The sequence below is a fragment of the Berghia stephanieae genome, chromosome 4, assembly GCF_034508935.2.
Source record: "Berghia stephanieae isolate SIO BIC M18660-M18661 chromosome 4, UCSD_Bste_1.3, whole genome shotgun sequence".
Taxonomy (NCBI): domain Eukaryota; kingdom Metazoa; phylum Mollusca; class Gastropoda; order Nudibranchia; family Aeolidiidae; genus Berghia; species Berghia stephanieae.
The window spans coordinates 75,877,900-75,904,887 of record NC_088363.1 but is presented as its reverse complement, the minus strand read 5'-3'; the positions used below and the strand labels follow the sequence as shown (position 1 = coordinate 75,904,887).

At 33.5% G+C, this 26,988-nt stretch overlaps 1 protein-coding gene across 3 annotated transcripts in view; it reads left to right on the top strand.

Moving 5' to 3' along the window:
• Positions 1-26,988, top strand: part of LOC144971253 (chordin-like) — a 55,257-nt gene that overhangs the window by 1,294 nt on the left and 26,975 nt on the right. For 2 of the 3 annotated variants that reach the window (XM_078911831.1, XM_078911833.1), the window contains exons 2-10: positions 9,952-11,741; positions 14,792-14,892; positions 17,936-18,068; positions 20,748-20,837; positions 22,583-22,800; positions 23,334-23,475; positions 24,689-24,814; positions 25,626-25,705; positions 26,255-26,396. In XM_078911831.1, coding sequence (XP_078767957.1) covers positions 11,591-11,741; positions 14,792-14,892; positions 17,936-18,068; positions 20,748-20,837; positions 22,583-22,800; positions 23,334-23,475; positions 24,689-24,814; positions 25,626-25,705; positions 26,255-26,396 — 1,183 coding nt within the window. In that variant the 5' untranslated portion in view covers positions 9,952-11,590. Of the gene's footprint in view, positions 1-2,723; positions 3,173-9,951; positions 11,742-14,791; positions 14,893-17,935; positions 18,069-20,747; positions 20,838-22,582; positions 22,801-23,333; positions 23,476-24,688; positions 24,815-25,625; positions 25,706-26,254; positions 26,397-26,988 lie in introns of those variants that run through there. The other variant, XM_078911832.1, reaches the window with a different exon arrangement.

Sequence of the window (26,988 nt, the reverse complement as noted above, 5' to 3'; positions counted from 1 at the left end):
CGCATAGTTTCTTTCCTTAAATCAAATGACTTATTAAGTAACTCACAACATGGCTTTAGAAAGTGTATAACACAATTATTTAAAGTAATGGAAGACCTAACAAATTAATTGATACTCACAATGATGTTGATATAATGTATTTATATATATTTAAAAAAAGCGTTTGATACTGTTCCCCAGGAAAGGTTGTTTCTAAAATGATGGGATTGCGGCTTAAGGGGAAATATAAATCATTGGATCGTAACATTTCTTACAAGTCGTATTCACAGAGTGATTGTTGGAAATGAACAATCGGAATATAGCAATGTTTCAATGTGTGCCATAAGGTAGTGTTTTGGGACCACTCCTTTCTATATATTATACATCAATGACTTACAAATTATAAATGTTGTTGAATCTAAATGCAAAATATTTGCTGATGACACAAACATGTATACCCCGATTGATAAATGTAATATTTTACAATTACAAAATGTCTTGTATTCGATATTCCATTGGACAAATGATTGGCAGATGGATTTCAATGTTTCCAATATTTCTAATGGGTATATATAATCCATCTCGTGTTTATTATGTAGATGATGAAGGAATCACAAATTTGATGACCACGGATTCCGAGAGATACTTAGGAATTATTTTTGACCAATTAATTCACTTCGATCAACATATCTCAACGTGTATAATAACGCTAATAGAGTGATAGGTATAATATTTAGAAGTTTTATGTATCTAGACGCAAACACATTTGATACTTTATACCTACAAAACCAATGTACGTACTGTTTTAGAATATGGTAATCGTAATTTGGCACACACACACACACACACATACACACACACACACACACACAAAACAAAACAAACAAACCAAAACAAACAAACAAACAAAAAAACAAGAACAAAACAAAACAAAACAAACAAACAAACAAAAACAGAAAAACCCCCACAAAAAACCCCACAAAAACCCAAACAAACAAAATAACTCAGAAACAGTCAACTCTTTTAAAAATGTTGCTAACAAAGAACTGTCTCATTTGCTGTTAGATTATGATGAATGACATCTAAATACAGATTTTGTAATATTTGATATCGTTGACGTCGATGTCTGTATATTGTAAATTTCATTTTCAAAAATGTTTTCTTTTCTTTTCTTTTCTTTTCCTATCATGATTGTTGTTGTTGCTGGAATCAAACTGCACCAATCGACGTTTGATTATGATGACAAACTTACATATCTTATATTCTCAATTTTTGTATATTGTCATTTTATTGTCTTTACATTTGCTAGTGTCATTGCTAAACTTTGATAGTTCAATTATATGATATGCTTCGCACTTTTTAAAGATTCGTCGACGTGACAGCTGGCAAGTCAAATTAAAATTAAATCAAAAACTTCATGTCTAAAGTTTGGAATAGATTTGCTATGCTGACATGTTAATGGGAATGCGCATTTAAAGGCCTTAGCCTATTTTGGCCCATTAAAATTCATATCATATCATATCATATTATCATTGCTCTTTCTTTCTTCTTCTCTCTTCTTCTTCTTCTTCTTCTTCTTCTTCTTTTCTTCTTCTTCTTCTTCTTCTTCTTCTTCTTCTTCTTTCTTCTTCTTCTTCTTCTTCTTCTTCTTCTTCTTCTTCTTCTTCTTCTTCTTCTTCTTCTTCTTCTTCTTCTTCTTCTTCTTCTTCTTCTTCTTCTTCTTCTTCTTCTTCTTCTTCTTCTTCTTCTTCTTCTTCTTCTTCTTCTTCTTCTTCTTCTTCTTCTTCTTCTTCTTCTTCTTCTTCTTCTTCTCTTCTTCTTCTCTTCTTCTTCTTCTTCTTCTTCTTCTTCTTCTTCTTCTTCTTCTTCTTCTTCTTCTTCTTCTTCTTCTTCTTCTTCTTCTTCTTATTATTATTATTATTATTATTATTATTTTATTATTATTATTATTATTATTATTATTATTATTATTATTATTATTATTATTATTATTATTATTATTATTATTATTATTATATAATCGAAAATATTAATAATAATAATAATAATAATAATAATAATAATAATAATATAATAATAATAATAATAATAATAATAATAATAATAATAATAATAATAATAATAATAATAATAATAATATTAACAATAATAATAATAATAATAATAATAATAATAATAATAATAACAATAATAATGATGATGATAATAATAATAATAATAATAATAATAATAATAATAATAATAATAATAATAATAATAATAATAATGATAATAATAATATAGTTATTATGATGATAGGCTGGCGCGGTGGGTGACATATTTGAATTTATGTGACTGCGCCATTAAGATATCCCTCATCTGTTCATGATTTATTTCTGAATACTGCTCTCAAACAATGAACACTGGAAGAAACTTGGCTCTGGTTTTAAATTGCATCAAAAAGATGTAATAATACATAAACGCGGTTTAAAACGAAGTATAATCTGTTAAAGACGGGGTTAGATCTAAAATATGATATACCGTTTTCACCAAAAGAGAAGCAATGTGAATAACGCTTCAATGAAGCCTGAGTCACAACGCTGTTACTGCTCCCTTTGAGAAATTGACAAGGTCTGCAGTTAAATCAAGATAAATAATAGAATACATTTAGTTTTAAATAGGGTCCATCCCGCTGTTAAAGGGTTAAACGATATGAAATATTTCTGTTTTATCACGATTGAATCCAGATGGTAATTATTGGTTTTGTCATATAATCGGCATGTTAGTGATAACTATTCATAAATAATATCATGGTATCTGTTTCAACGTGTTTGGAATTCAGATAAACAAACTAGGAACATATTATGCACTGTATTCCAACCCAAGTTTAGAATTTTGTCAGACAAGTCTATTTCAGAAATATAGTTTAAAAAAGAAAGCTTTTCGCACAATACTTATTGTAAAATAATATTATTCTAGACCATGTAAAAGTCGGCACCTCCATTTTGTGATAATTTTTAGATGTGAGTATGAATTTCATATCTTTTTGGAATTTAACTCTCATTTTCTGGGATCCTAGTTGTTGAAAAATACATTCCATTTTAAGTTTTATGTCGTTTGCCTATTCGATAGTGATGACTTACGTACTGGAGGTTATCGAAAAGTTAGTACAAGTACAGGATGTGATTGGAATGTTATTCGATTTAATGAACAGGTATTTCTTCTTTTTTTTTTTTTTGGAGGGGTGGAGGTTATAAGCCGGTTAACTGACGTATTCTAGGAAGATAAGTATTTTAAAAATTTGGCCAGTTAACTCGTCCTTCAAATATTAATGGATTTAAATGTCCCTCGTCTCGGCAAAAACTCTCAAACCCTCGACCTTGCCAGGCCAAGATGAAGGTCATTTAAATGGATCCATATCTATATAAGCAAGAGATTTTTAAAAGTTGGTCATCCATCACACACAAAATCATTGGAATTTCGACAAGATGAAAAATATAACATTTGTGACCCGTCATCTCGATCTTGTTTTGTGTCAGTGTAAACCAGATATTGAAAATTGACGTGCAAATCAAACTGATCTAAAAATTATGTTAAGAGATTGTATTCATGCTCTTCAATTCAACATAGAACTGTATTAGGTTATCCAAGTCTCATATTTGTCACTAAAATTATTTTTTTTAATTGAGATTTTATATAGCGCAATATCCATTAAACTTGCTCAAAGCGCTTAACAAAGAGTCCCTGACCAACAGCAACACGTACCATGTAGAACGAGACATGACGCCTGTTGGGCGTGTGACAATTACACTAGACATTCCATTTTCATTAGTATCTAAATCTTCAGACAAAACATCTTTTTAAACTGTCATATTTGCGGTCCACCGCCTGAAGTCAGTATTATGCCAAGGTAAATTTCACCCTGAAATGTTCCTGTAGAATTAACCTGTTAACTACCGTACTCTCTTTTCTATAAAAATACTCGTCTTTCAAATATCGATCGATTTAAATGACCCTCATCATATCAAAACCTCTCAAACCTGGGACCTCTCGGGGCCAAGATGAGGGTAATTTAAATCGATTGAAATTTAAAGGACGAGTTTTCTGGCCAATTTTTTAAAAAACACGTGTTTTTCCAGAATATGACAGTTAACTGGTTAAAACATTTAAATTTAACCGGAGTCTTTTTGTTGCTGACAAATTCAATTTGTCGCATCTAAATAACAAACATAACGCCGTTTAAGACAGCAGGCCACATACATGTTTTAAAAGAAGCAATCGTTGCTTGCTTTGGTTACCACTCTTGTACGACGACCACCTGACTTATTAAAGATGAGTTAATTATCTTTAATTGTGCACGACAGTCATTGACCATCTCTTTGTAAGATGGCGTCGGTGGCTCCGCGTTATGGTATCGGGTTTTCTAAAATATCATTTTAAATTACGTGAGCATTTATAAAGGCGATATTACAATTTTTTCCCGACAGAGACTACGCTGTTAAATGCCAGGCGCTCAGTTTACACCAGGGTACGATACGAGAATGTGAATAAAGAGCCTTTTCCAAGGACTCAACTATGAACTGCTCAGAGCGGAATTCGAACCCTGGACCTTCCGATCCGAAGGCGAGTGTTAACCCACGAGACCACATAGCCGTACATGGTGTATCCGAGGGAATACGCCATCTAAATGCTCATATTCATTTGTTGTTTTTTTTTGTGGTTTTTTTTTAAACTTTAAAGTGAATTTATAATATGAGTCTAAGTAGGATTTCTTTCCAGAACTACAAACATAATTAATGTTACATTAAAAATTGATAATGAAAAAAAAATACTAGCATAAAAAAACAACAAACAAATAAATGTGAGATTTTATATAGCGCAATATCCACTTAATGTGCTCAAAGTGCTTTACAAAGGGCCCCTGACCAACAGCAACACGTGACATGTAACGAGACAAGAGGCCTGTTAGGCGATATTACATTTTTTTTTCCAAACAGAGACAACGCTATACAGTACATCCTGATCGATCCCTCACGCTCAATTTGCTCTATAATGATTTATCTATCCCAATCTTTCGGGAGCCCAATCGTCTTGATACCTTTAAAAAATCCCTCAAAACTGAGTTATTTATATCTACCTAGCAAATGAATCGTTGATATATATATATATATATATATATATATATATATATATATATATATGTGTGTGTATGAATGTGCGCATGTCTATGTGTATGTGTATGTGTATGCACATTTGTCTATGTAAGTGTATATATGTATATGTTTGCATGTGTATATGTACAGTACATGCATATGTTTCATTTGTATGTATACTTATATATTATATAAAGGTGTGTAATATGCATATATATATATATATATATATATATATGTGTGTGTGTGTGTGTGTGTGTGTGTGTGTGTCTGTGTGTGTTTGTGTGGATGTATTTGTGTGTGTATGTGTATATTTATTAATTTGTTTACTTATTATTTGTTGTTGCCATTGTTAAGCGCTGTTGAACATTGTAAATTGATAATGGCGCTATATAAATTTCCCATTACATTACATTACATATTATATCTAGTACACCTTTCTTGTTAGGTGTCTCGAGCACTCAGATTATGATATACGTCATAATCAGCAACCTGACAGCATGAAATATTATCTGAACACACTATTAAATTAAGCCTCACTTCTTGATGGTTTGATGAATATTATGTGAGACACGAAAAAACATTTATCAAGTCCTATGAAATATCAAATCGGTAGCCTACTTGAAATTCAAACCGAGCCCTTTCGATCCGATGGTATTTACACAACCCTATCGACTAACTTCATTTACAATTTTTAAAAGAAATATTTTGTTAATGATTATAATAATATGTGATATTTGGTTAGTGTATTAATAATAAATTAGAGTCTTGAATTTCAAAGCTGGCTATTCAATAATAATGAATATTTACATATAATATATATTATTTATCATATGTGAACACAATATATATATATATATATATATATATATATATATATATATAAATATAATGTTTTTATATATATATGTATATATATATATTATATATAAATATATATATAATATATATATATAATATATATATATATATATATATCACAAGCCCGCACACACACCCACGCACACACACACAATTACACACACACACACACACACACACAGAATGTACAATGTACTTTGTGCTATTTGTTTTGGTTTGAATGCGGCATTGAGATCGAGATATGACTCAACAAATGAAAATTTGTGTTCATTTATGACGACCTTCGAGTTTTTAAATTTTATTTTATTGGTTTTCTTTTTGTATTTACGAAGTCCATGTATATGACACGTTGAAATACTCTGGACAAAATGTAAACACGCGGACGAGCGAATGGAATGTGTGAAAGAAGGAATACGTGTCATTCATTGTCACATCATTTGGTCCGTGCATTACTGCTTGGCCGTTCAGTTTGTGAGTATTAACCATACTGTTTTGATACTGCGTTGTTTGGAAATTAACTTTGACAGTTTACAAGTCACGCATTTTAAACTTTGTTGGGTCACAACATTGTGAATCCTGTTCATGATTTGGGAGGTCGGCTATCGCGAAGAAGAGTCGTGACGTAGCAGCCTCTACTTTTCCGGTTCCAAAATAATTGGAAGTGTGTATGTATCCAATCCTTCGGAGGACTAATAATGAATTGTTTTATATTGAATCATAAGGTGGCATATCTATTTTAGTAGCAGGATATATAGGACAATTCTTATGATTACGGGGCGTAAAAGAGCGAGGATGTTTGATCTTTATTGACGACCAGCATTTATTTAGGCTAGAACATCAGATGACATAACTCTGAAACCAGAGGATCAGTTGCACAATGTAGGTATCAAGTCCTCCAGAGGACTGGTTTTACACTTTCAGGGAGATTGGAACCATATTTTGACATCACATTATAGTTCCCTATTAAATTTAACAACAGGATGTAAAATAGAAAAATGAATGCGTGGTTTTGTGTATCATGAGCGGAGATTAAGACGATTTAAAGATAACTCCCCGACATTTCGGGCACGGCACTCAGTTGGCTTAAATCTCAGTTATTAAAAATCAGATCATATTCCTTTGGTATGTTGTATAAATCTTGGATTCTGTTCTTCCACCTGTGGTTTTTGTTCGTTTTCAAAGATTATCAGAGGCTTTGGGTCTGCTTAATCAGCAGTGAGATGGGACACCCAGCTGTTTGGAAGAAAAATATAAAGAAGTCCTCCAGAACCTTTAGGTATATGGATCCTGGTACCCATAGCGTGAAATCTACAATAACAAATGCCTATTATCCTTTGGTTAGGATGCTCGTCTAAGGCGAAATATTTTCCGCCAGACCTAACAGACCAAGTTACACAATCACTGCTGGATGGAAAAGGGGGTAGGGGGGGGGGGGTTGGTCAGAAAAAAAAATGTTGGAACTAAGTGCACCAAAAATTGAATGAATGAATTTTAGGTCACTCAGATCTTTCTCAATGCAATAAGAGCGTCGGGAAGGTGATTATTTCTCACTATATCATCTGGACTATAAACGTAAATGGCTACACATGGCTTTGTGTGTTGGTTACGATTGTTTTGGCTGGCAGACCTGATTAATATTTATTTAAATCCATACCATCAATACATGGTAAGCCTTATCGACGAGGTATAAGTTTACTTTACCCTGGCCAACTTGTAAATTTTCATATTATTTATCCGAATACTCGCATAACCATAGAACTAATCTACTTCAACAACCTCGAGACAAATCGCTCTGACTACTTTCTTGGTATACACGGAGAATAGTATAACCATGGTCTCTGGTATAACTATGGAATACGCTACGTAAATATAATTTATATTTAATTTAAAGAATCGTAACATGATCTTCATACTCTAAACCCCCCCCCCCCCTTTTTTTTTTACTTGCGGTGTAAATTTACTTAATTAATTTTTAAAAAATCCCTTTAACATCCCTAAGGGGGAATTTTTCTTTAAAAGACTTTTCGGATAAACTGCACCCACATCTAACACAAAGATCGGGATGTTACGTCATTTACATCGCATTCACATTTTCATTAATATATGGACGACAATCATTTATAAGATTAAAGTGATGCATTAATTAAAATGCCTTTTTTATTGGGCTTATTAGAAAGGTATTGTTAAGAAATTGTAACTTTTACAATTTATAAGATGTGCACGCACTTCATTGAAATTGTAAAGGAAATACCAAAACTGGATGCGTTGAATGAAGTAATGAATTCAGAAAAAAAAGTAAAAAGAAAACGTACGATGATATGTTTGATAATTAAATGAATGAACACAGGAGGGGACTCGTAGGTCTTAAATGAATAAACAGACGTGTGAATAAATTCAGATGTTTGATTAAACTTTTAAAATATTATGCCGCATTTCCAGTAACGATTGAGGACGCAAATATGCAAAGAAATAGATGGATGAACAAATAATTAACGTAAAAAGGACTGAAAAGGGCGGGGGGGGGGGGGGAAACTAGTGACTTATCATCAGTGAATGGGAGGTTTACTCTTCGGCGGAGTTACCAAAATAGAATAAATACATTAGATAACACACCTATAATTCTAAGAATAAATCATAATATGAGCGAGCTGCAGACAGACAGTTCGATCGCTTATTGATTGCCTATCGATCCATTAACCGACATACCAATCAATCAATGTGAAACAATTGTACCTAACAACACCTCATTATTCACACATGACTAACTTTTGTTATCCACTTTTGATTACTCATTGTCATGTTCTTGCGCAATTTCCTCCATGACAAATTTCAATGGAACCGTCCCAAAAAAAAAAAAAATAAAAAAAAATAATTGACCAGTCCGTATGCAGGATAATCTTTCCCTTGAACAATTTAAATTGAAGGTGACGATCACAGTTTGACCTGGTCTCAAAATTTAAGTATATCATGAGAGAAAGACCTAACGAGGGATATATTTGTACAAGACCACCAAAAATTGGGTTCATATCTCTATATTATGTACCTATTCTAATTTCAAATACCAAACGCGGCATATTATAGAAATAACCACTTAACTGCCGTACTCTGAAACAAAACATATTAAAAAATTTGGCCAGAAAACTCGTCCTTCAAAAATCGATCGACGTTTAAATCAGCGATATCAAATATCGAGTTTTCTGGCCAAATGTTTAAATACGTGTCCAGAGTGCGACGGTTTACCGGTTAATTGTCATCGTCGTAATGAAATATTTGGCACTAGCTTGATAGCCACCTCCTCCTGCTCCCTCTCTCCCCCCCCCCCTCACTCTCCTATTAAAATAACGAGAGTTTGAGTCATCAGACTTGTCACAAGTCTGCATTAACCAACTGATCTTATTCCGTGTTTAAATAACCAATGCTCAAAAATAAAAATGAAATATAGTGAATGTTCAATCAGATATTACTGCCGTCCCCCCCCCCCCCAAAAAAAAAACAAATTAAAAAAAAACAAAAAAAAAACAAAAAAAAAACAAACAACAAAAATATCTTTTTATGAGATTGAGATAAAAACCAACATACTTTTAGTGGTCTCAGAGTTAATTTATTTGGGTCTAACAAGTTTTAACAAGGAAAGATTGGTGGTGCTGTTGCTTTCTAACTCTCTCTCTCTCTCTCTCTCTCTCTCTCTCTCTCTCTCTCTCTCTTTGACAAGAGATGGGTATGGATATGAATAAATAATGGATAATATCAAAGCACGAAAAGTCTGAATTTGTCAAATACGTCGCTCTGCCTTGTGACGACAGAACACTAAAATCAATAGACCACAGTTTGTGATACTAAAGATCAAATCATGCCATAGAGATCCAGATTACTCATCATGTTCTTACGTAATTTCTTCGGTATCAAATATTGATGAAAACCAAAATGATACAAAAGCTGCTAAAATATACATTTTTATCTTTTCTCCTTATCTCCCCAGCACTGTTTGATAACGATCCGCCACCTCAAAGCCAGGTCAAGATTTTCCAGGCTAAAGAGGGAAAAACCTTCCACAAAACTCGCTTCTTCTGATGTTGATCCTCCCACGAATCCCTACTGATCGCTTATCATTTCGATGTCAGAGTCTGATCGGAATTCAATTGTTTGAGGTTAATTGGGGGCGGTCAGAAGTTACTTTGTCTTGATGACACATCGCAAGGCGCAGACAATACAGCATAGCAAATGATAATAACAGTGAAACAAAACATACAACAATACATCACACAGGGAAATAAAGAAAAGCAAAATACAAAATCAAATGACTGATTCAAGAAAGAGGATTAGATATGTTTGAAGGGTATAAAATGAATTGACAGCAGCATTAACAACGGCATGAAAGTCATTTTGTCCATGAAAAGTTTTTATTCACTTCTTTCAGGAATACTTGTGATTAAATATCTTCAAGTGACCTATATAGATGATTCAGATGTAGACTAGGTTATGGATTAATAAACAAGCCAATCTGAATTTTAATACATTTAGAGTTCTTCAAAATGAATCGCCATTGTCAGTGTGGCTCAGTATAAACTTGACTGCTACGCAACAGTGCAACAATGGTACATTGTTTAAACGTGAAAAAACCAATATAATTTAAAAAGTACGATGAGGTGTTGTAGACTGACATTTCACCGCAGCCAATTTATTCACCAACCAATGGGAGGCTGGGTCTCCTTTGGTCTGTGAAAAGTAATGGTGAAGTAAAAGACTACTCACCCTTCCACACTGTGTTTTTGGGGTATTTACCAGGTAGAAAGACTATTCTAGACGTCTAATTCAGAAAAGAACACATTTTTGGGGGGTTAAATGTAAAGCTACGTTAACGTTTTAGGAATAATAATCGGAATTAATCAGTAGCTTTTTGACCAATCAAAACACGAGATTTGTGACACACCCTTTAAGCCCGCTTGGACAAACAGCTGACTGTAAATTAACACTCGAACTTGCGAAGTCCGCGTCTCTTTGCTCTCTGATATTGTTTTTAGATTGCCAGTTTGTGATTAGCTTTAACTAGATTCGCTTAGAATCAGATTATGAGCGTTTAAGGTCACACACAGTTCTGTGTGTTTGTGCGATTCACGTGGCGGGTAGAACTAGTGAATATTTTACCTAAACATATACCTTCGATTACCTGTGAAGTTCGCTCGGACAGTTGATGGCCAAGGTATGTCGAAATGAAAATATAGATATGAACAGATGTCGACAAAAAAAAAGGGGGAAATAAACATAAAAATCATCATCAGTCAGATTTCCAGCCTTGAGTCAAGTGACTAGAATCTATTTTGTTTTCTTTTGTTTCTAATAACAAACACATCACAATGTGAACTTGTGCTCATGGATTCAAATGAAAATTACACACCGTGCTCAAATTATATCACTACACACAAATCAACAAATGAAGAATACAAGAATGTGATGAGAATGACATATCGGTAGCGATGTCCTAGTCAACATGTTTTTAACTTTTATATCAAAAATGTGTAATATAACATGAAGTGTATAGAAATATATGTAACTCTCCAGTTATGTACTTTTAAATCATTTTTACTGTTGCTTAGATAAATTAGAAGTCAATTGATATAATGTATTCAAATTGTTTCAAAATATTCCAACCTTGGGAGTGCGGTTTGGTGCTATTTGGTTTGTGGTGCTGTTTTACTAATTCGAATGGATTTCCATTCAGTGTTCCACTTGTTGGCGAGGAGTTACCAGACATTGACGAGGATAAAGCTGGTAAGATTCATTTTAATAATAAGGAAGATATTCCAAATGCCTCCACTTTTGTGGTCCAGTTCCTGGGCATTAAAATCATAACAAAATGATTTTTTAATTCTTGAAAATTTATATAGTGCAATATCTACTAAACGCGGTCAAAACACTTTACAACGGGTCCCTTGCTAATTGAGGAACTTGAAAGACGAGACATGACGCCTGTTAGGCGATATTACAATTGTTTTCGGACATTAACAACGCTAAACGTCTGGAACGAATTTTACACATGAACACGGTGAGAAAATGTTAGTTACGAGTCTTTTCCAAGGACTCTACTATGCGCAGCCCACAGTGGGACTCGAACCTTGTACCCTCAGGTCCGAAGACGAGTGTCATACCACGTCTTCCTCGTCCCTGTTCTGTGTCTCTTCATCCTCTTCTTCCTTTTTTGTTTTTTTTACATCATTATTTGAAATGAAGCGTTTATAAAGAGTAATCTCTACTAAATGTTACAAGGAGTCCTAAGAGGCCTCTTACACGTGGCGTTTTCTACCAGTGATGGCACTTGTCTGGGTCGCTGTGACCCGATCCCTGCGTCAATCGCACAGGATTTTTGCCCTTACATGTCGCTGCCTCTCCTTTCTATTTTTCGTCTTATTTATACAATCATATGTGCGTTGCCATTTTACATTTTGAAATGAAAATGGAAACTGAAAAGGCTCTTTGTTGCGTAATCATTTCCTCAATTTTAAAGAAAAAAAAAAGGACAGGAATAAAAAACAGGGCCCTTTGGAGTAAAAAGTGGCTGTAAGCAGCTCTGGACAAATGTGATGAGGCCATCTTATTTGTTGTTTCCGCTATGCATTTCTCAAATTGGAAATTTTACACGTTACCGTATCCTAATTATCACCATCATGAAATGTTTGTACAAAATTCACAAGATCATCTTATGCTTTCTCACTCTTTACTTTATTACAATAGTCCTTTTTACCTTCCACAAACACCCATTTTGCCGATATTTTTCAATAAAATCAATTGCCTTTTGTTTGGACCAAAATGTAATTGTTAAATAGACTAAATAAAACTTAGTTATAAAATTTCGCAGACTAACAAGGTCAAATATCTGGGCGTCTAGAGCTACGGAATAATGATTTTCATCATGATGGTTATTACCTATTTTAATTATTATAAAATAAAATAATCCTCCTTCTCCCCCTCCCCAACCTCTCCTCCGGCTTTTTTTTTTTGTGGTAGACTACAGACGTTCAAGTTTACACCCAGTTTTTGTGTTTTGGTATCAATACCCGCCCCTTTCATCACGTAGTCAAGGTTTTTTGGCATCTGCCAATCCTAAATGACTGTGTGAAGGTCGACCGTGATGTCAACGGTTGAAGAAAAAAAGACCAACCCCCCCCCCCCCCAAAAAAAAAAAAAAAAAGTACAACCAAAAAAGAAAAAAGTCAAATAATAATAATAATAATAATAATAATAATAATAATAATAATAATAATAATAATAATAATAATAATAATAATAATAATAATAATAATAATAATAATAACTGACATATTATGTCATTACATTGGACAATATGAAAATCGGAAAACTATTTTTTTTTATTTTGTATGAAATCCATTATAAATTTTACGGTGATCAAGAACGAAAACTTTTGTTCATCTACTACCTCTTCCAGACTCAAAATTTATAAAAATATTATTAAAAAAAAAACACTGAATTTATTTGGCTCCATATCCGCTAGACGTGCTCAAAGCGCTTTACAAGGGCTCCCAAGCCAACCGCAATACTAAACATGAAGGACGAGAAATGACGCCTGTCAGGCGATATTACAATATTTTTCCGACGAAGACAACGAACGGCCATGAACTAATTTTACACCTGACTACGCTGAGAGAATGTGAGTAAAGAGCCTTTTCCAAGGACTCAACTCTGCGACACTCAGAGCGGGTCTCGAAACCTGGACCTTTTGATACGAAAGTGAGAGTCATACCACTAGGCCCCATCACAGAACAGGGAGAGGCACTGTTCTGTCGACCACATAGCCACATAATTAAAATTTATTTATAATTTCAACAATTTTTGGAGTAAACACATAGTTCTTGGTATCAAACCTATTGTTAAGTTGACGCTGATCACGAATCTAACGTGAAAACAGCGAAAATCCGAAAAAAAAAAATAATTGTCCACTTTTTTTTTATACTGCCACGCCCGCCCCCGATAGCCGATCGCCTGGAAAAATATTAAGCAAGGCGGGATTTGCGAGCAACCGCCATCCCTCCGCTTGTCGCCCAGGTATTTGCCATACACATTGTGATTTCACTAATTTTTATTGATGATAACAATAATAATAAATATTATTATTATTATTATTATTATTATTATTATTATTATTATTATTATTATTATTATTATTATTACTATTATATTATTATTATTATTATTACTATTAATATTATTACTATTAGTATTATAACTATCACCACCGTCGTCGTAGTCGTGGTCATTATCGTTGTTGTCGTCATTATTATTATTATTATTATTATTATTATTATCATCATCATCATCATCATCATCATCATCATCATCATCATCATCATCATCATCATCATCATCATCCTCTCCTCCTCCTCCTCCTCTTTCTCATAATCATCATCATCATCATCATCATCATCATTATTTATTATTATTATTATTATTATTATTATTATTATTATTATTATCATTATATATTATTATTATTATTATTATTATTATTATTAATATATTATTATTATTATTATTATTATTATTATTATAAAACACAAGCGAATACTCTCCTCCTCAACCACAACAAAATAATATCTTTAAAAAGTCCTGGGTTTTTGACTAAATTGAAATTGTTTCAAATTTTTGTGAGGATCCGCATATTTTGTCAAATTTTATCGCGCTTACTTCTCAAACCCTCTGGCCAATGAATGCGTAATTCTGTCTATTTCAAGTTTAATCTCATATTGCGGTATATACCTATAATATGATAAAGGTCATGAAAACAACCATTCTGAATACATCCACAGGTTGCTATATGGACAGAAAACACTATGCATTTGGAGAACAATGGAGTCCTGTGTTCATACCTCAGGGAGTCATGGTTTGCGTTCGGTGCCAATGCCTGCGTGTAAGTAAGGATATATCTACAAGTACCCACCAACACTCATATATATATATATATATATATATATATATATATATATATATATATATATATATATATGTATAGTACATTTATATAAAGATTGAGTAAAGCATGTAAAGTCATTCTGCCATGCTTCGACGAAGCACGTTTTTAACACTTTCAATCCAAATATTGATCCATTCTATTATTAAAGAAGTCTTAAGACATTTTGACAAATTGACATTTTAATCGATCAATATTGGAAATTAAAGAACTCAAGCCAAAATCGACAGAGAAAAGTGTTTTGTCGATAGGACTGGAGCATTAAGTACAGATAATAATAATATCCTCTGATACATTAAAGATTAGCTAAATTATTGTATAATTCAAGCACTAAATCTACACATTTTAAATACATCAATACTGTATTCGACCGTACAGTGACTAAACACCTTTTATCATTTTGGCCAGAAAACTCTTATTTCATAAATACACACTAGAACGGTTTCCACGAACACGGTTTTCTCGAACATAGTTTTCTAGAACTCATTCAAATATCTCGAAATTTATCCTTATTATTCTTTGTGAACGGTTTCTTCGGCTTTTTTTTTTTTGCATGTCTCGAGGAGTTCGAGGAAACCGTGTTCGAGTGTAGATCAACTGAAACGACTCCCATCTTTTCAAAAAATTCTTTAACCTGAGTCATATTTGAAATAGTCATCAAATCTAAACTCAAATCTAAAGTAATTGTAAGGTGTCTATGAATTTAGTTTAAGATAGAACAGGAATGTTTTATTTTATGAGAAACTGACATTGATTACTTTAGTCAAATTAATATTAACAATTGAATGTATTGTTCAATATCTACATCTCGTTGTAAAAGTCTTTGATCTTGATTTGTTTTGTTGTTTTTTTTCTTCTTCCAGAACTAATAAATAAGATACTTTCCATATCAAGGTTATGAATAATATAATTGTGATATAATTTAATTGTTTGAGTAGTTGTTTAAAGCGAAATGTAGTAAAAATTGTCCTATAGAGCCATTAAGGTCAATGGAGCCCGTGCTTATCCCGGTTTCTCTAGCGTGAAAAGACATTAACAATACACAACTTTTCAGACCATTTTTGGACAATAACAATTGCTTGCAATCATTTGGATAGGATATTAGTCTATCGCAAGTAAGTTCTTTCTGCTAAATCAAACAAATCCAGCTATCCAATTACCATTGAGGGTCAGAAAAAATAAACTCGATCTCGGTCCCTTACTTTGTGAAGCGAGTGCTCTACCAAATGAACTATGGGGACCCAAAGGGGGCGGGGGAAGGAATAAATTTCAAAATCCGATGCAAAGTTTTTTAGTTTCTGAATAAATTGCTCTACTGAGTTTATACTGAGCTTCCACAGTCAACTGCGACAACTTCCATCACAGAACTATCATATTACCCATTTGCTTTTCCCTTCCCCTTTTTAAGTCAGATGTAGATATGAGTATTTGGCCTTAAATTGTGCTGAGAGTGCTGGTACTAAAACGACTGTCTTTAAGCCAAATTGCACTGCATATGATAGAAATTGGGTTCCTTATGATCTGCTCGGAGTCGGAGAACATGAAGCACTGTGAATCAGTAGAAATAAGCGACACAGATGTGTACATTGCTTTGTTTCATTTTATTCTTAACCCAATCTTCCAACCTTTTTTGCCATCTTTTCCCCTACATCTTTCGTTCCCTTCAATTCTGGAATAATTTTCATTCCGAATCATTTTACTTCAATCATATCTATCTATCTATCTATCTATCTATCTATCTATCTATCTATCTATCTATCTATCTATCTATCTATCTATCTATCTATCTATCTATCTATCTATCTATCTGCCTGTCTGTCTGTCTGTCTCTCTCTCTCTCTCTCTCTCTCTCTCTCTCTCTCTCTCTCTCTTCAGACGTCTCTGGTCTTCAATTCAGTTACAATTCCTTTTCACCTTGTAAGATCATCCAAATCTTATAGGAATTTATTTCCAATTCTTATGCTGTGCCCAACTGCCTGTCCAATCGCCACCCATTCTTATCACACCTTCAACATGTACAATTAATCCTTCTTCAAACTTTTCAACCAAAGTTGTCCCTGATGGTTACCATAGTAACATCACGTAAACTGTCAATTGGAGTGATCAACTTTTAATCATGGCAAACAATAGTGGCCATTCCAAATGATGTCTGCCAACATTATTGTCATGCCAGAGGAGATAAATGAACGAGACGGTTTCCTTTTGTTTGCCATAAGACCACAATTATTCTAAATCCGCCTTTAGCTAGCTCTAAATTCTGAGATAATCAATTCTGCCCAAGACATGGAATTCAATCTCGAAATATCCATAGTTTAGTTCTTTCTATTTCCCGAAAAGGAAAGTCAAGAGAGAGAGAGAGAGAAAGAGAGAGAGAGAGAGAGAGAGAGAGAGAGAGAGAGAGAGAGAAGAGAAGAAGAAAAAGAAAGAAAGAGAGAGAGAAAGAAAGAAAGAAAGAGAGAGAGAGAGAGAGAGAGAGAGAGAGAGAGAGAGAGAGAGAGAGAGAGAGAGAGAATCGTCTGTTCGATTCAGAACAACAAATAAGCGCAATGGCAAATACAACGTCCATATCCTTCTGGGCACCCGGAGTAAATGGCTAAATTACTATCAGCTCCTTTTAACATTATTTTTGTTCGGCAAATCTAAGAAGATCCAGCTACCCAAACTGGATGAAAACAAATCGGCTGAGTAAAACAACCTGGGGTGTCGATTGCTAAATAGGAAGACCATTCCAATGATTAAGCAAGGGGATTATTTTCGACCTCAGGTTGAGTTCTTTGTTTTTTTTCAGCAATGATTTGGTGGCTTGGTTTGTCAAATCCGGCGGAAAGTACTTTGCTATAGACTATCATCATATTTAAGGAGTAGCAAACAACAAATAGTGTCCGTTTAACATTACAGAAATCGAGATAACTACTGCCCCTTGAGTTTTACGGCCTCAAAAAAATAATTATTTAAATAAGACAATGCACAATGCATTCAACAGGTTGCAAAGAAAGGTTTATTTCAAACTAAAGGAAGGACAATGTGTCGAAACATCATGGATTTGTGTCCTGTTCCGGCATGCGCCAACCCGACCCTCCGGCCAGGGAAATGTTGCAAGACCTGTGATGGCGACGGTGAGCTACAATGGCAAACATGAATATACCATCTCCAAAAGAACAAAATTCCACCACGGAACGTTTTGGGCAATGTTTTTATTGTATCTCTTGTTGGTTGAAGAAGGGGTTTGAGCCCGAAACGCTCTGTGTTTGCTATTTTGTTCCTTTTTTGAAGGTATTATATTAATTATTGTTTATCACTTATTATAGTCCACAGCTTCTAGCAGCTTAGTATCACTTTAGTTCCTTTAAGATGTTTTGATGGGCCTAACACTAGCAATATTTTTCCTCATTTTAAATAGAGAGTAATCCTATACGTCTGCAACTCGGGTTTTCTTTGACATGTAAAATGCCTTTTATTTGACATACACACATATGCACAGACACACGTGTGAAAAGAACTTAGAACAGAAAAGAAAAGAAGGAAAGAAGCTAGTCTTACTCTCCATACGATTTGGATCGTGATAACATTATAGACATTCATAACAAAATAAGTAACGTCAAAGATACTCAAATCAAAGAACGTAAAGGAAACAACTCTTTATTTACTTCCAATGCAAAATTATTGAGTGTTTATTGGCCTTTATAAAAAAATCGAATGATCTAGTTGCATTGTTTCTTTATACAATATGGGATTTATTTGCATATATAATCACTCTTTTTAATTACAGTAAAATGCAATTTCTATCGAGGCAGTTTCTTATTTACTCGATTCATTACATTTAGAATCTAAAACAATTGTGAATTTTATTACAATAGAGATTTTATGTACTGAACAACGGACTACGCCAAAGACACTAACTTAAATAGTTCAATAAAACATTTTGATGTTGAAAATCATTCAAAAATCTAATGGTTAAAATATAAGACATTTGTTTTGACTTTTATGTTTTACTACATACACATGTGCAAAAGTAACTTTACATTTTTACATGCTAAATTACTGATGTTTAACTGTGTCATGTCAAAGTAAAAAAAAAAATTGTCACCTAAAACGACATTTATTAAACCACAGGCATGCTTAGTTATATTACAATCTGTCAATTACAGCGGGGATGGTGAAAGTTTTTGTAAGACAACTTGATATTTCGACTTCGGAAATGACGCAAAAATGGAATTATAAAGAATGTTACAGGGACAATCGTGAAAACGCAAGTTCTTAAATTCTCGAAACAGAACCCTTTCTCACCTACTGATTGAACGTCGCCACGTTGTCTTCTTAGTGTTACTAAATTTCAATAGCTTTATTATCCGAAACAGAATCATCATCGATATAATTCCCACCTTCGTTATTGTCAACGAGTGGGATATTAGCGTTGTACTGTACTCATTTACAAAAAACAATAATATTATTGCTCCTTTGCTATTATTATTATTGTTATTATTATTATTATTATTATTATTATTATTATTATTATTATTATTATTATTATTATTATTATTATTATTATTATTATTATTATTATTATTATTATTATTACCATTGTTGTATCTTTTGTGGTCATTAAATTTATTATTATATTTTATTATTTTATGGTTTTATTAACCATTTTTTCACTTTCATGTATGTTGCCATCAAATTTTATTATTTATTGACGAAAGCCTAAGAGTATATAAACTTGTTAACTTTTACTGTTTACAAATTATCCCCCAGTTTAAAGAAAGAATGTTATCTTTGTGTAAATCTTTTGTAATTTCTTTGATTTCGCTTCTTTTACCCTCCAAACCGTGCCGAAACTGAGCCTCGAATAGGCTAGTCTACAAGGCCATTTCATGCAGGGCCTGAGGTTGTAGAGTTTGCAACCTTAGAGCTAACTGCTATACGATGATCGCAAAAAATAAAGAAAAGAAAAAACCCCGACGAAAATGCATGTGAGGGATCAAAGACGTACAGGTCAACTCAGAGAAACAACTACCAATGGTGATCGAACATTTACGAGAATCACAACCAACCCCTCTTTTATGCCTCTGACATCGCTGTGGAAATCATCATATCAAATTGGTCAATGCTAGGAAAACTTGCAAGCTGGACTCAGAGCGAGAAGGCCTTCTGTGCAACCTCAAATAACTGAGAATAAAATCTTGGTATTCGAGTGGCCAGCTGTAAATCTAGACCCCGATCTTATTGAGCACCTTTGAGATCTCCTCAAAATACATGCAGTTGAACAACGATGCCAAGCAAGGAATGTTTACGGAATTTGGAAGATTGTTGAGGCAGAATGGAATGCATCACAGCAAAATGACATGAGCCCCTTGATCAACTCTATTGGTAGACTTGTCCGAGGGATGATTTGAAATCGTGGTAGCCATACGCAGCGCTGACTTTGTTGCGTCAAATTTTTCCTCTTTTTCCGAAGCAGAGCAACACAACTTCTGTTCTTTGGGCCGTAGTTACTTTTTGGATTATGCATGAATGCTGGTGAAATTTGGATCACGTTATATGCTAAATATATTGCTCATCTTTGTGATAAAACTTAGTCCAATTTTGTCTTTGAAAGTCAAATGAATTGATTCACAACAAGTGTTGAGATACTTTTGCCCATGTGTGTATAAAAACTATTCATTTTTTTAAAAACAATATAGACGTTTTTACTTACCCATAGACTATCATTAATTTGAATCTAAAGAATATTTATTTTCCAGACAAAATTTGATAATTGGATAACTTTTCTCTTTTGTCGCCCTACATGGAAAAAGACTTCGAAGACAAGTTCAGTTTTCAACCTAACGTGTTCGTCAATGACGTTTACAGTCAAGACCAAGCATTTTCAGACCCGGAGGTCAAAGGTAATGGAGAGTTATAGCTACAACGTACCACGCATCACGTATCACTTAAGACGTAAATATCACTTGAATGACTAATTTCAAAAAGGTTTTGTGTGTGTGTAAACAATGTAAATATTTCAGCAGTTGGTTAACACTCGAATTACTCCTTCTATAATTAGTTTTATTTGTGACACGTAATGTGGGGTACTTAATTTGAGGCCATAATTATTCGATAACATCGAAACTTCGTGCACACTGAATCATGTATTGTTGTGTCAAATCTTTTTTAAAAATGGCTGGAAACTTCTTCATTGGCTATGATTTAAGGGGCAATAGGAGCTGACTACTGATGTTTTATCGCTTGATCATAAATTGTGCACTTACATCATTATGATATTAATTATGAAGAACTGAACAAGTGTGTATGAAAGGTGCCAGACAAATCAAGAGAGAAAATACAATTAAAAAAAAACATCCCAAAAATCAGTCGAGGTCGACTGATTTTTTAGGATGTTTTTGTTTGTTTTTTTTTCTTTCTTGCTTTGTCTGATACCTTTCATGCACACTTTTACAGTTCTTTATCTTACACCGGTGCCTGCTCCTTAATCTCTTAATAATAAGTATGCGGCATTTTGTATTTACTTAATATTATTATGTCCCACCCACTGTTTCCATTTGTATTGTTCTTAGAATATTGTGTAACTAACGTTCGGTGTCAAAATGCATAAATCTGAATGCTTGTTCTTAAATCTGTATTGTTTCCATTTCAAAATTGTGTTGATGGTTGTCACTTTTGTAATAGTCACGACGGTCATTAGGACTGTAGTAGTAATTACGGTAATTGCATTAGATTGAAACATTGAATTGAAAGAGAGTTATAGTTACGTCCTATGTATCACATACCACGTATCACGCATCACTTGAAGACCTATCCTTCGCTTAATATTACATAAAGCGTTGTATGATGATTTAGAATTACAAAGAGGCATCAAAAATAATAAACCATCCTGTTGATGAAGTAGAAAGAATTCACGGAAAAGCAATAGAAAGGAAAGCATTCTCAATTACCAACAATAAAAAAAAAAAACATTTTATACCATGAATTTGGTCTTTTGCCATCTGGGAGAAGTTTTTGTCAGATTAAATGTGGAACTAACAAGTATAAATCGACGTACGTTCCATCAGCAATAAAAATGTTGAATATTTCATATGGTACAGCAAAACCAAGGATTGATGCGTTGACTGATTGACTGATTAATTTGTTTAATGTTAGATGAAGTGACCAATTGATAATGATGATAATATTTGGTGTTGAATTGCCAAGAATGTAACGAATTGAAAATGAAATGAATATGTTAATGTTGTGTATGTCGCACGCGTGAAAGAAAGAGAGGAAGAGAGAGAGAATGGGTAGAGGTGTCTGTTCAATGTTATAGTTATCATATAACGTTATGACAAGTGTAACTAAATGACAAATTGCCATATTTATGGACAATAAAGATCTATTATTATTATTATTATCAAGTAGTTTACACAAACTAATAATTATGGAAGGATTATATTTGATGTAAAGTAAAAGCTGACCAATATATTTTATTGTTAATCCTTATATACTTAGTGGTTCAGGTGATGAAACGTTATATGTGATAAAATGTTTCATATTGTGTAATTATAGCTCTCTCTCTCTCTCTCTCTCTCTCTCTCTCTCTCTCTCTCTCTCTCTCTCATGAAGAATAACTGATTAATAATTTATATAATTTTCACAGATTTTCAAGCACTCCTTGTGGGACACAATGTTCCTGCGGGCCCTGTACCCACCCGTGCAATTGCCATAGTCCATCTTACCATAAAAGGGCCCACCTCTATCCAGTATGCCGTGCGATACTCAAATCTTGACAGACCCAAGTATCTTCGTATTCAACACGTCAATGGAAACGTTTTGTACAAGACCCCTATAGTCAAAGGAATCAATGGGGACAAAAAGGTATGTCTTTTACATTTGAAATACAGTCAAGAAGAAAAAGCTAAGAATGCCCTGATGAATTTGTCAAATTATAACGAAAACAGATATAAGTGCAATAATACACAAAGTTAGATATACTAAGTTCCAGCCTTTGGCCTTCGTCAAGTGTCAAACGAAACAAGGAGAAATGAGGAGATGAAAAAAAATATTTGCATTATATCAATTAAATCAAATTACGAAGGGAAAAAGGAGGAGCGTAAGAAAGGGGGGGGGGGGGGGGGGGGGGAAGGGGGGGGGGGGGGGGGGAAGGGGGGGGGGGGGGGGGGTGGGAAGTGAAGGGCAGAGGGGTAAAATAGGAAATTATTTAAAAATAATTAATTAAGAAAAAGAGAAAAGCCTTTTTATCACCCCGACCTATTTGTCCGAGTTGTTATAAAGAAAAAACCCCAAACAAACCACAACCTGTATGTTTAACACTCACTGTTTAAAAAACAAATTTAATGACAACAAAATCGAATATTTCCGTTTATATTATTATTGATATACTCTTTTAGGTATGTGGTGAGTGGAAAAATCCTTTACCAATATATCTGGACTACATCCGAGAGGGCAACGTGTTGGCCGTTATCAGTACATCCCGTTACTCTGATGGAATCGTTGCTGGCAGAATCAAAATGGCACAGGATAAGGATGATGGTAGGACTTGTGCAATATCTTTACATTTTGATTTTTCATGAACAGATGAAACGTTTACTGTATACGAAAATCTCCGAACATGTCAAACTTTTATAAGTTTTAAAATATGGTCAACTTTCCTTGTTGTCGATTCTTTGTATACATTCTCTAGTAGTTTTATTCTAAGCACAATAAAAATGACATTATGTGTTTTTTTTTCTAAAGGTGGTACAAAGAAATTTAGCTTTACAGATGCACATTTTCATTTTGATCTGAAAAATAATTTTTAGATTTAAAGTTTGAAAAACTGAAATGTCCCAATCCTTATCATTTGAACCAGAACTCATATTTCTTAATCCTCGCCATCCCTAAATAATACCAGATTGATGCAAAGGTCACAAATAATGCTTACAACTAAATGGTAGTTTTTTGTATTTTCTTAATCTATTGAACTCTGTCTTTTGTATAACAATGATTTGAAACTCTCGAAAGTACAAGCCGGACATGCCAACTGAATGTAAAAAGAGTAAATTATACTACGAATATTGAATATGACACTTATTTATGTATTAGAAATGTAATTCTCAATATTATCAATTAATTGACATTGTATACTATTTATATAATTGATAGATTGTATCTATGCATAAAACGTACACAGAGCGTTTAAGGTTTTTAGAACCTATTAGCTCTTAAACGATACGATACGATACGATAATATAAAAAAAACAACACATCTTAACATTTTGGTCAGAAAACTTGTCGTTCAAATATCGATCAATTAAAATGACCCTCATCTTATAACAATAATGTAGATCATTTATACCAGCTCTAAGCGCCTTTACAAAACAAACATCAAAGCTACAATAACAGGTCATAGGTACACAAAATATGCTTAAGACGTTGACATTATGAAAACTTATTATTAAAAGGAAACTGGTTTTAATCTATCAAATATTTCTAAGTAAAATGTCTTAATATATGTCTTAAAAGTAGCTTAAAAGTAGAAGAGAGTTCCACATATCAGAAAACTTTTTGGAGCCTTTTTGGAGCCTGGTCCCTGGTTTGAAAGTTATCGACAGGATTAGGCTTGTTTTAATCTATATCTATTGATATTTTAAGCACGAATTTTCTTGCCAAAAATTTTTAAATGTTTTTTTTTTTCAGATTACGATAGTGATGTTGACTGTCCTTTAAAAAACAAACAAACTGTGACTTAACTATTTCTCCTCAGATGCATTCAGCTCTCTACTGATCGACAAGACATTTGGAGGAGGTGGTGCTTTTGCGTCTATATCATACAATCCTAAATCAAAGGCAGTCAGCTATGACATTATCACAGATGATGTGGTGAAGAAAGGTCCTTTTTCGTGCATGTTCTCATGTTTACATTTTTAATAGTATGTCGTTAAGCAAACTACTTGCCACTTTTGTCCACCAGATCAATTGTACAAACACATAAACTGTGTGTAACCTTAAACGTTTATAGTCATATTGAAATTGTAGCACGTCTAACCGGTAATCAGAAGGTCTGAGGTTCGATCCTTAGTCGAGGTCGACTGATTTTTGGGAAGTTTTTTTTTCTTCTATTTTTCTTTTTTGCTTTGTCTGGCACCTTTCATACACACTTGTTCAGATCAATAATAAATGTAGAAATTTTGCATTTTTGGCAGTTTTAATTACAGACGTGTTTCCAATCACTGCACGAGGTTGGAGGCGTTTGATGGGAATAAAGTTCTGATTTCTAAACGCACCAGTATTACAATAATTCCTTTATTTCTCACATCAAACGATTTTCATTTTATTATTTTGATTGCAAGACATCAATATCGATTCTAATACTATTTTGTCTTCTTATCTGTCTTGTTTTCTTTGACCCAGAAGGTTTAGTTATAGTTTACCGTCACACATTCTTTGTGTAAACTGATATCGTCAAAGGTCACTATTTGTGGGAAGGGGTAACATACTAATAAAACAGTGATGATGATGATGATGATGATGATGATGATGATGATGATGATGATTATGACAATGACGAAAACAACAGTAATAATAAAAAATAATGATATCAATAATACTAACAATTTTAGTAATGATGATAGTAATATTAATAACCATGACGATGGTAATCCAGATAATATAAATGTTTTTTTTTTCTTTCTGATTGACAGGACGTCAAGGTCTTTTCACTGTGTCCATCATGAAGAATACCAAAATCATTTACAAGACTAAAGGAACGGCGTTAGCAAAGGCACGAGTACATTACTCTCTTATTCTCCCTCCTCTTCTCAGCCATTCTCCTTCCTTTCCTACTCTTTCTCATCTTTCGTCATCTCTGTCTTTCCCTTACTTTCCTTCACTCGTCTTTATCCCCATCTATGTCGCGTTATCTTCTTCAGACCATTCATCTGACGTCATAATTACAGTTATACGTGTCACCACTGGAACCACTACCACGTCTATCATCATCATCATCCTCATCATCATACATCATCTTCATCATCGTCGTCATCGTCATCATCATTATCCTCATCATCATCATCATCATCATCATCATCATCATCATCATTATCATCATCATCATCATCATCATCGTCGTCATCGTTGTCTCCCCCTTTACTATCATCATCACCACCACCACCACCACCACCACAACCACCAACAATATCAAAACCTTAATCGCTACGATCCCACAATCATTTCATTACCACACATCGTCATCATCATCAAGACCACCACCATTACAAAAAAAAAAAAAGAAAATATATATATATAATAATTTTAATTTTGCATATTTCAGACTACAAAATTGTCGGGGAAATGGAGGGTCTACAAAAGAAGTCATCGCAAGCAGCTTGCACGAGGAACCTTACGAATCCGTGTCAAATTTTCAGATGGTCGTGTTCTCGTTGGTTACATCCAGGCAAAGCTAACATGCAGTAGTAAGTATCCTTTGTAAACCAATACTCATTCCATCAACAGAATCAGTCCTAAATTTATAATACAATGAAACATTCTTATAATTACCATTCTGTCTTTGACTTAGTTGAATTTTGAAATAAGCGAAGGTTCCGATTTAAGACATTTTGAAAATTTTCTGACCAAGATTCTCTGTCCAATCATATTGATATGCCATCGAAGATCTATAAATGTGTCCCACAGTTTTAAAGCGGTATTATGCCTGGAGGGTCTTCATGCTAGAAATTGAATTTGTAGCCAAAAATATGGAACTCGGGGATACTTTACATTCGCTATAATGGGGAATGAATGTAATTTCTTACATTTCTTATATAACTGAAAGATTGTATTTCTTATTGATTCAACCAGTTAACTGCCACACACTGGAAAATATGTATTCAAAGATTTGGCCATAAGACTCATTCTTCAAATGTCGATCGAATTGCAAAGTTCCAGGTTTGAGAATGTTTGTCAATATCAATCGATATTTGAAGGACTAGATTCTGGCCAAATTTTTAAATACATATTTTTCCATAGTACGGCAGTTTACTGGTTAATTCTAAATTTACATTTCGG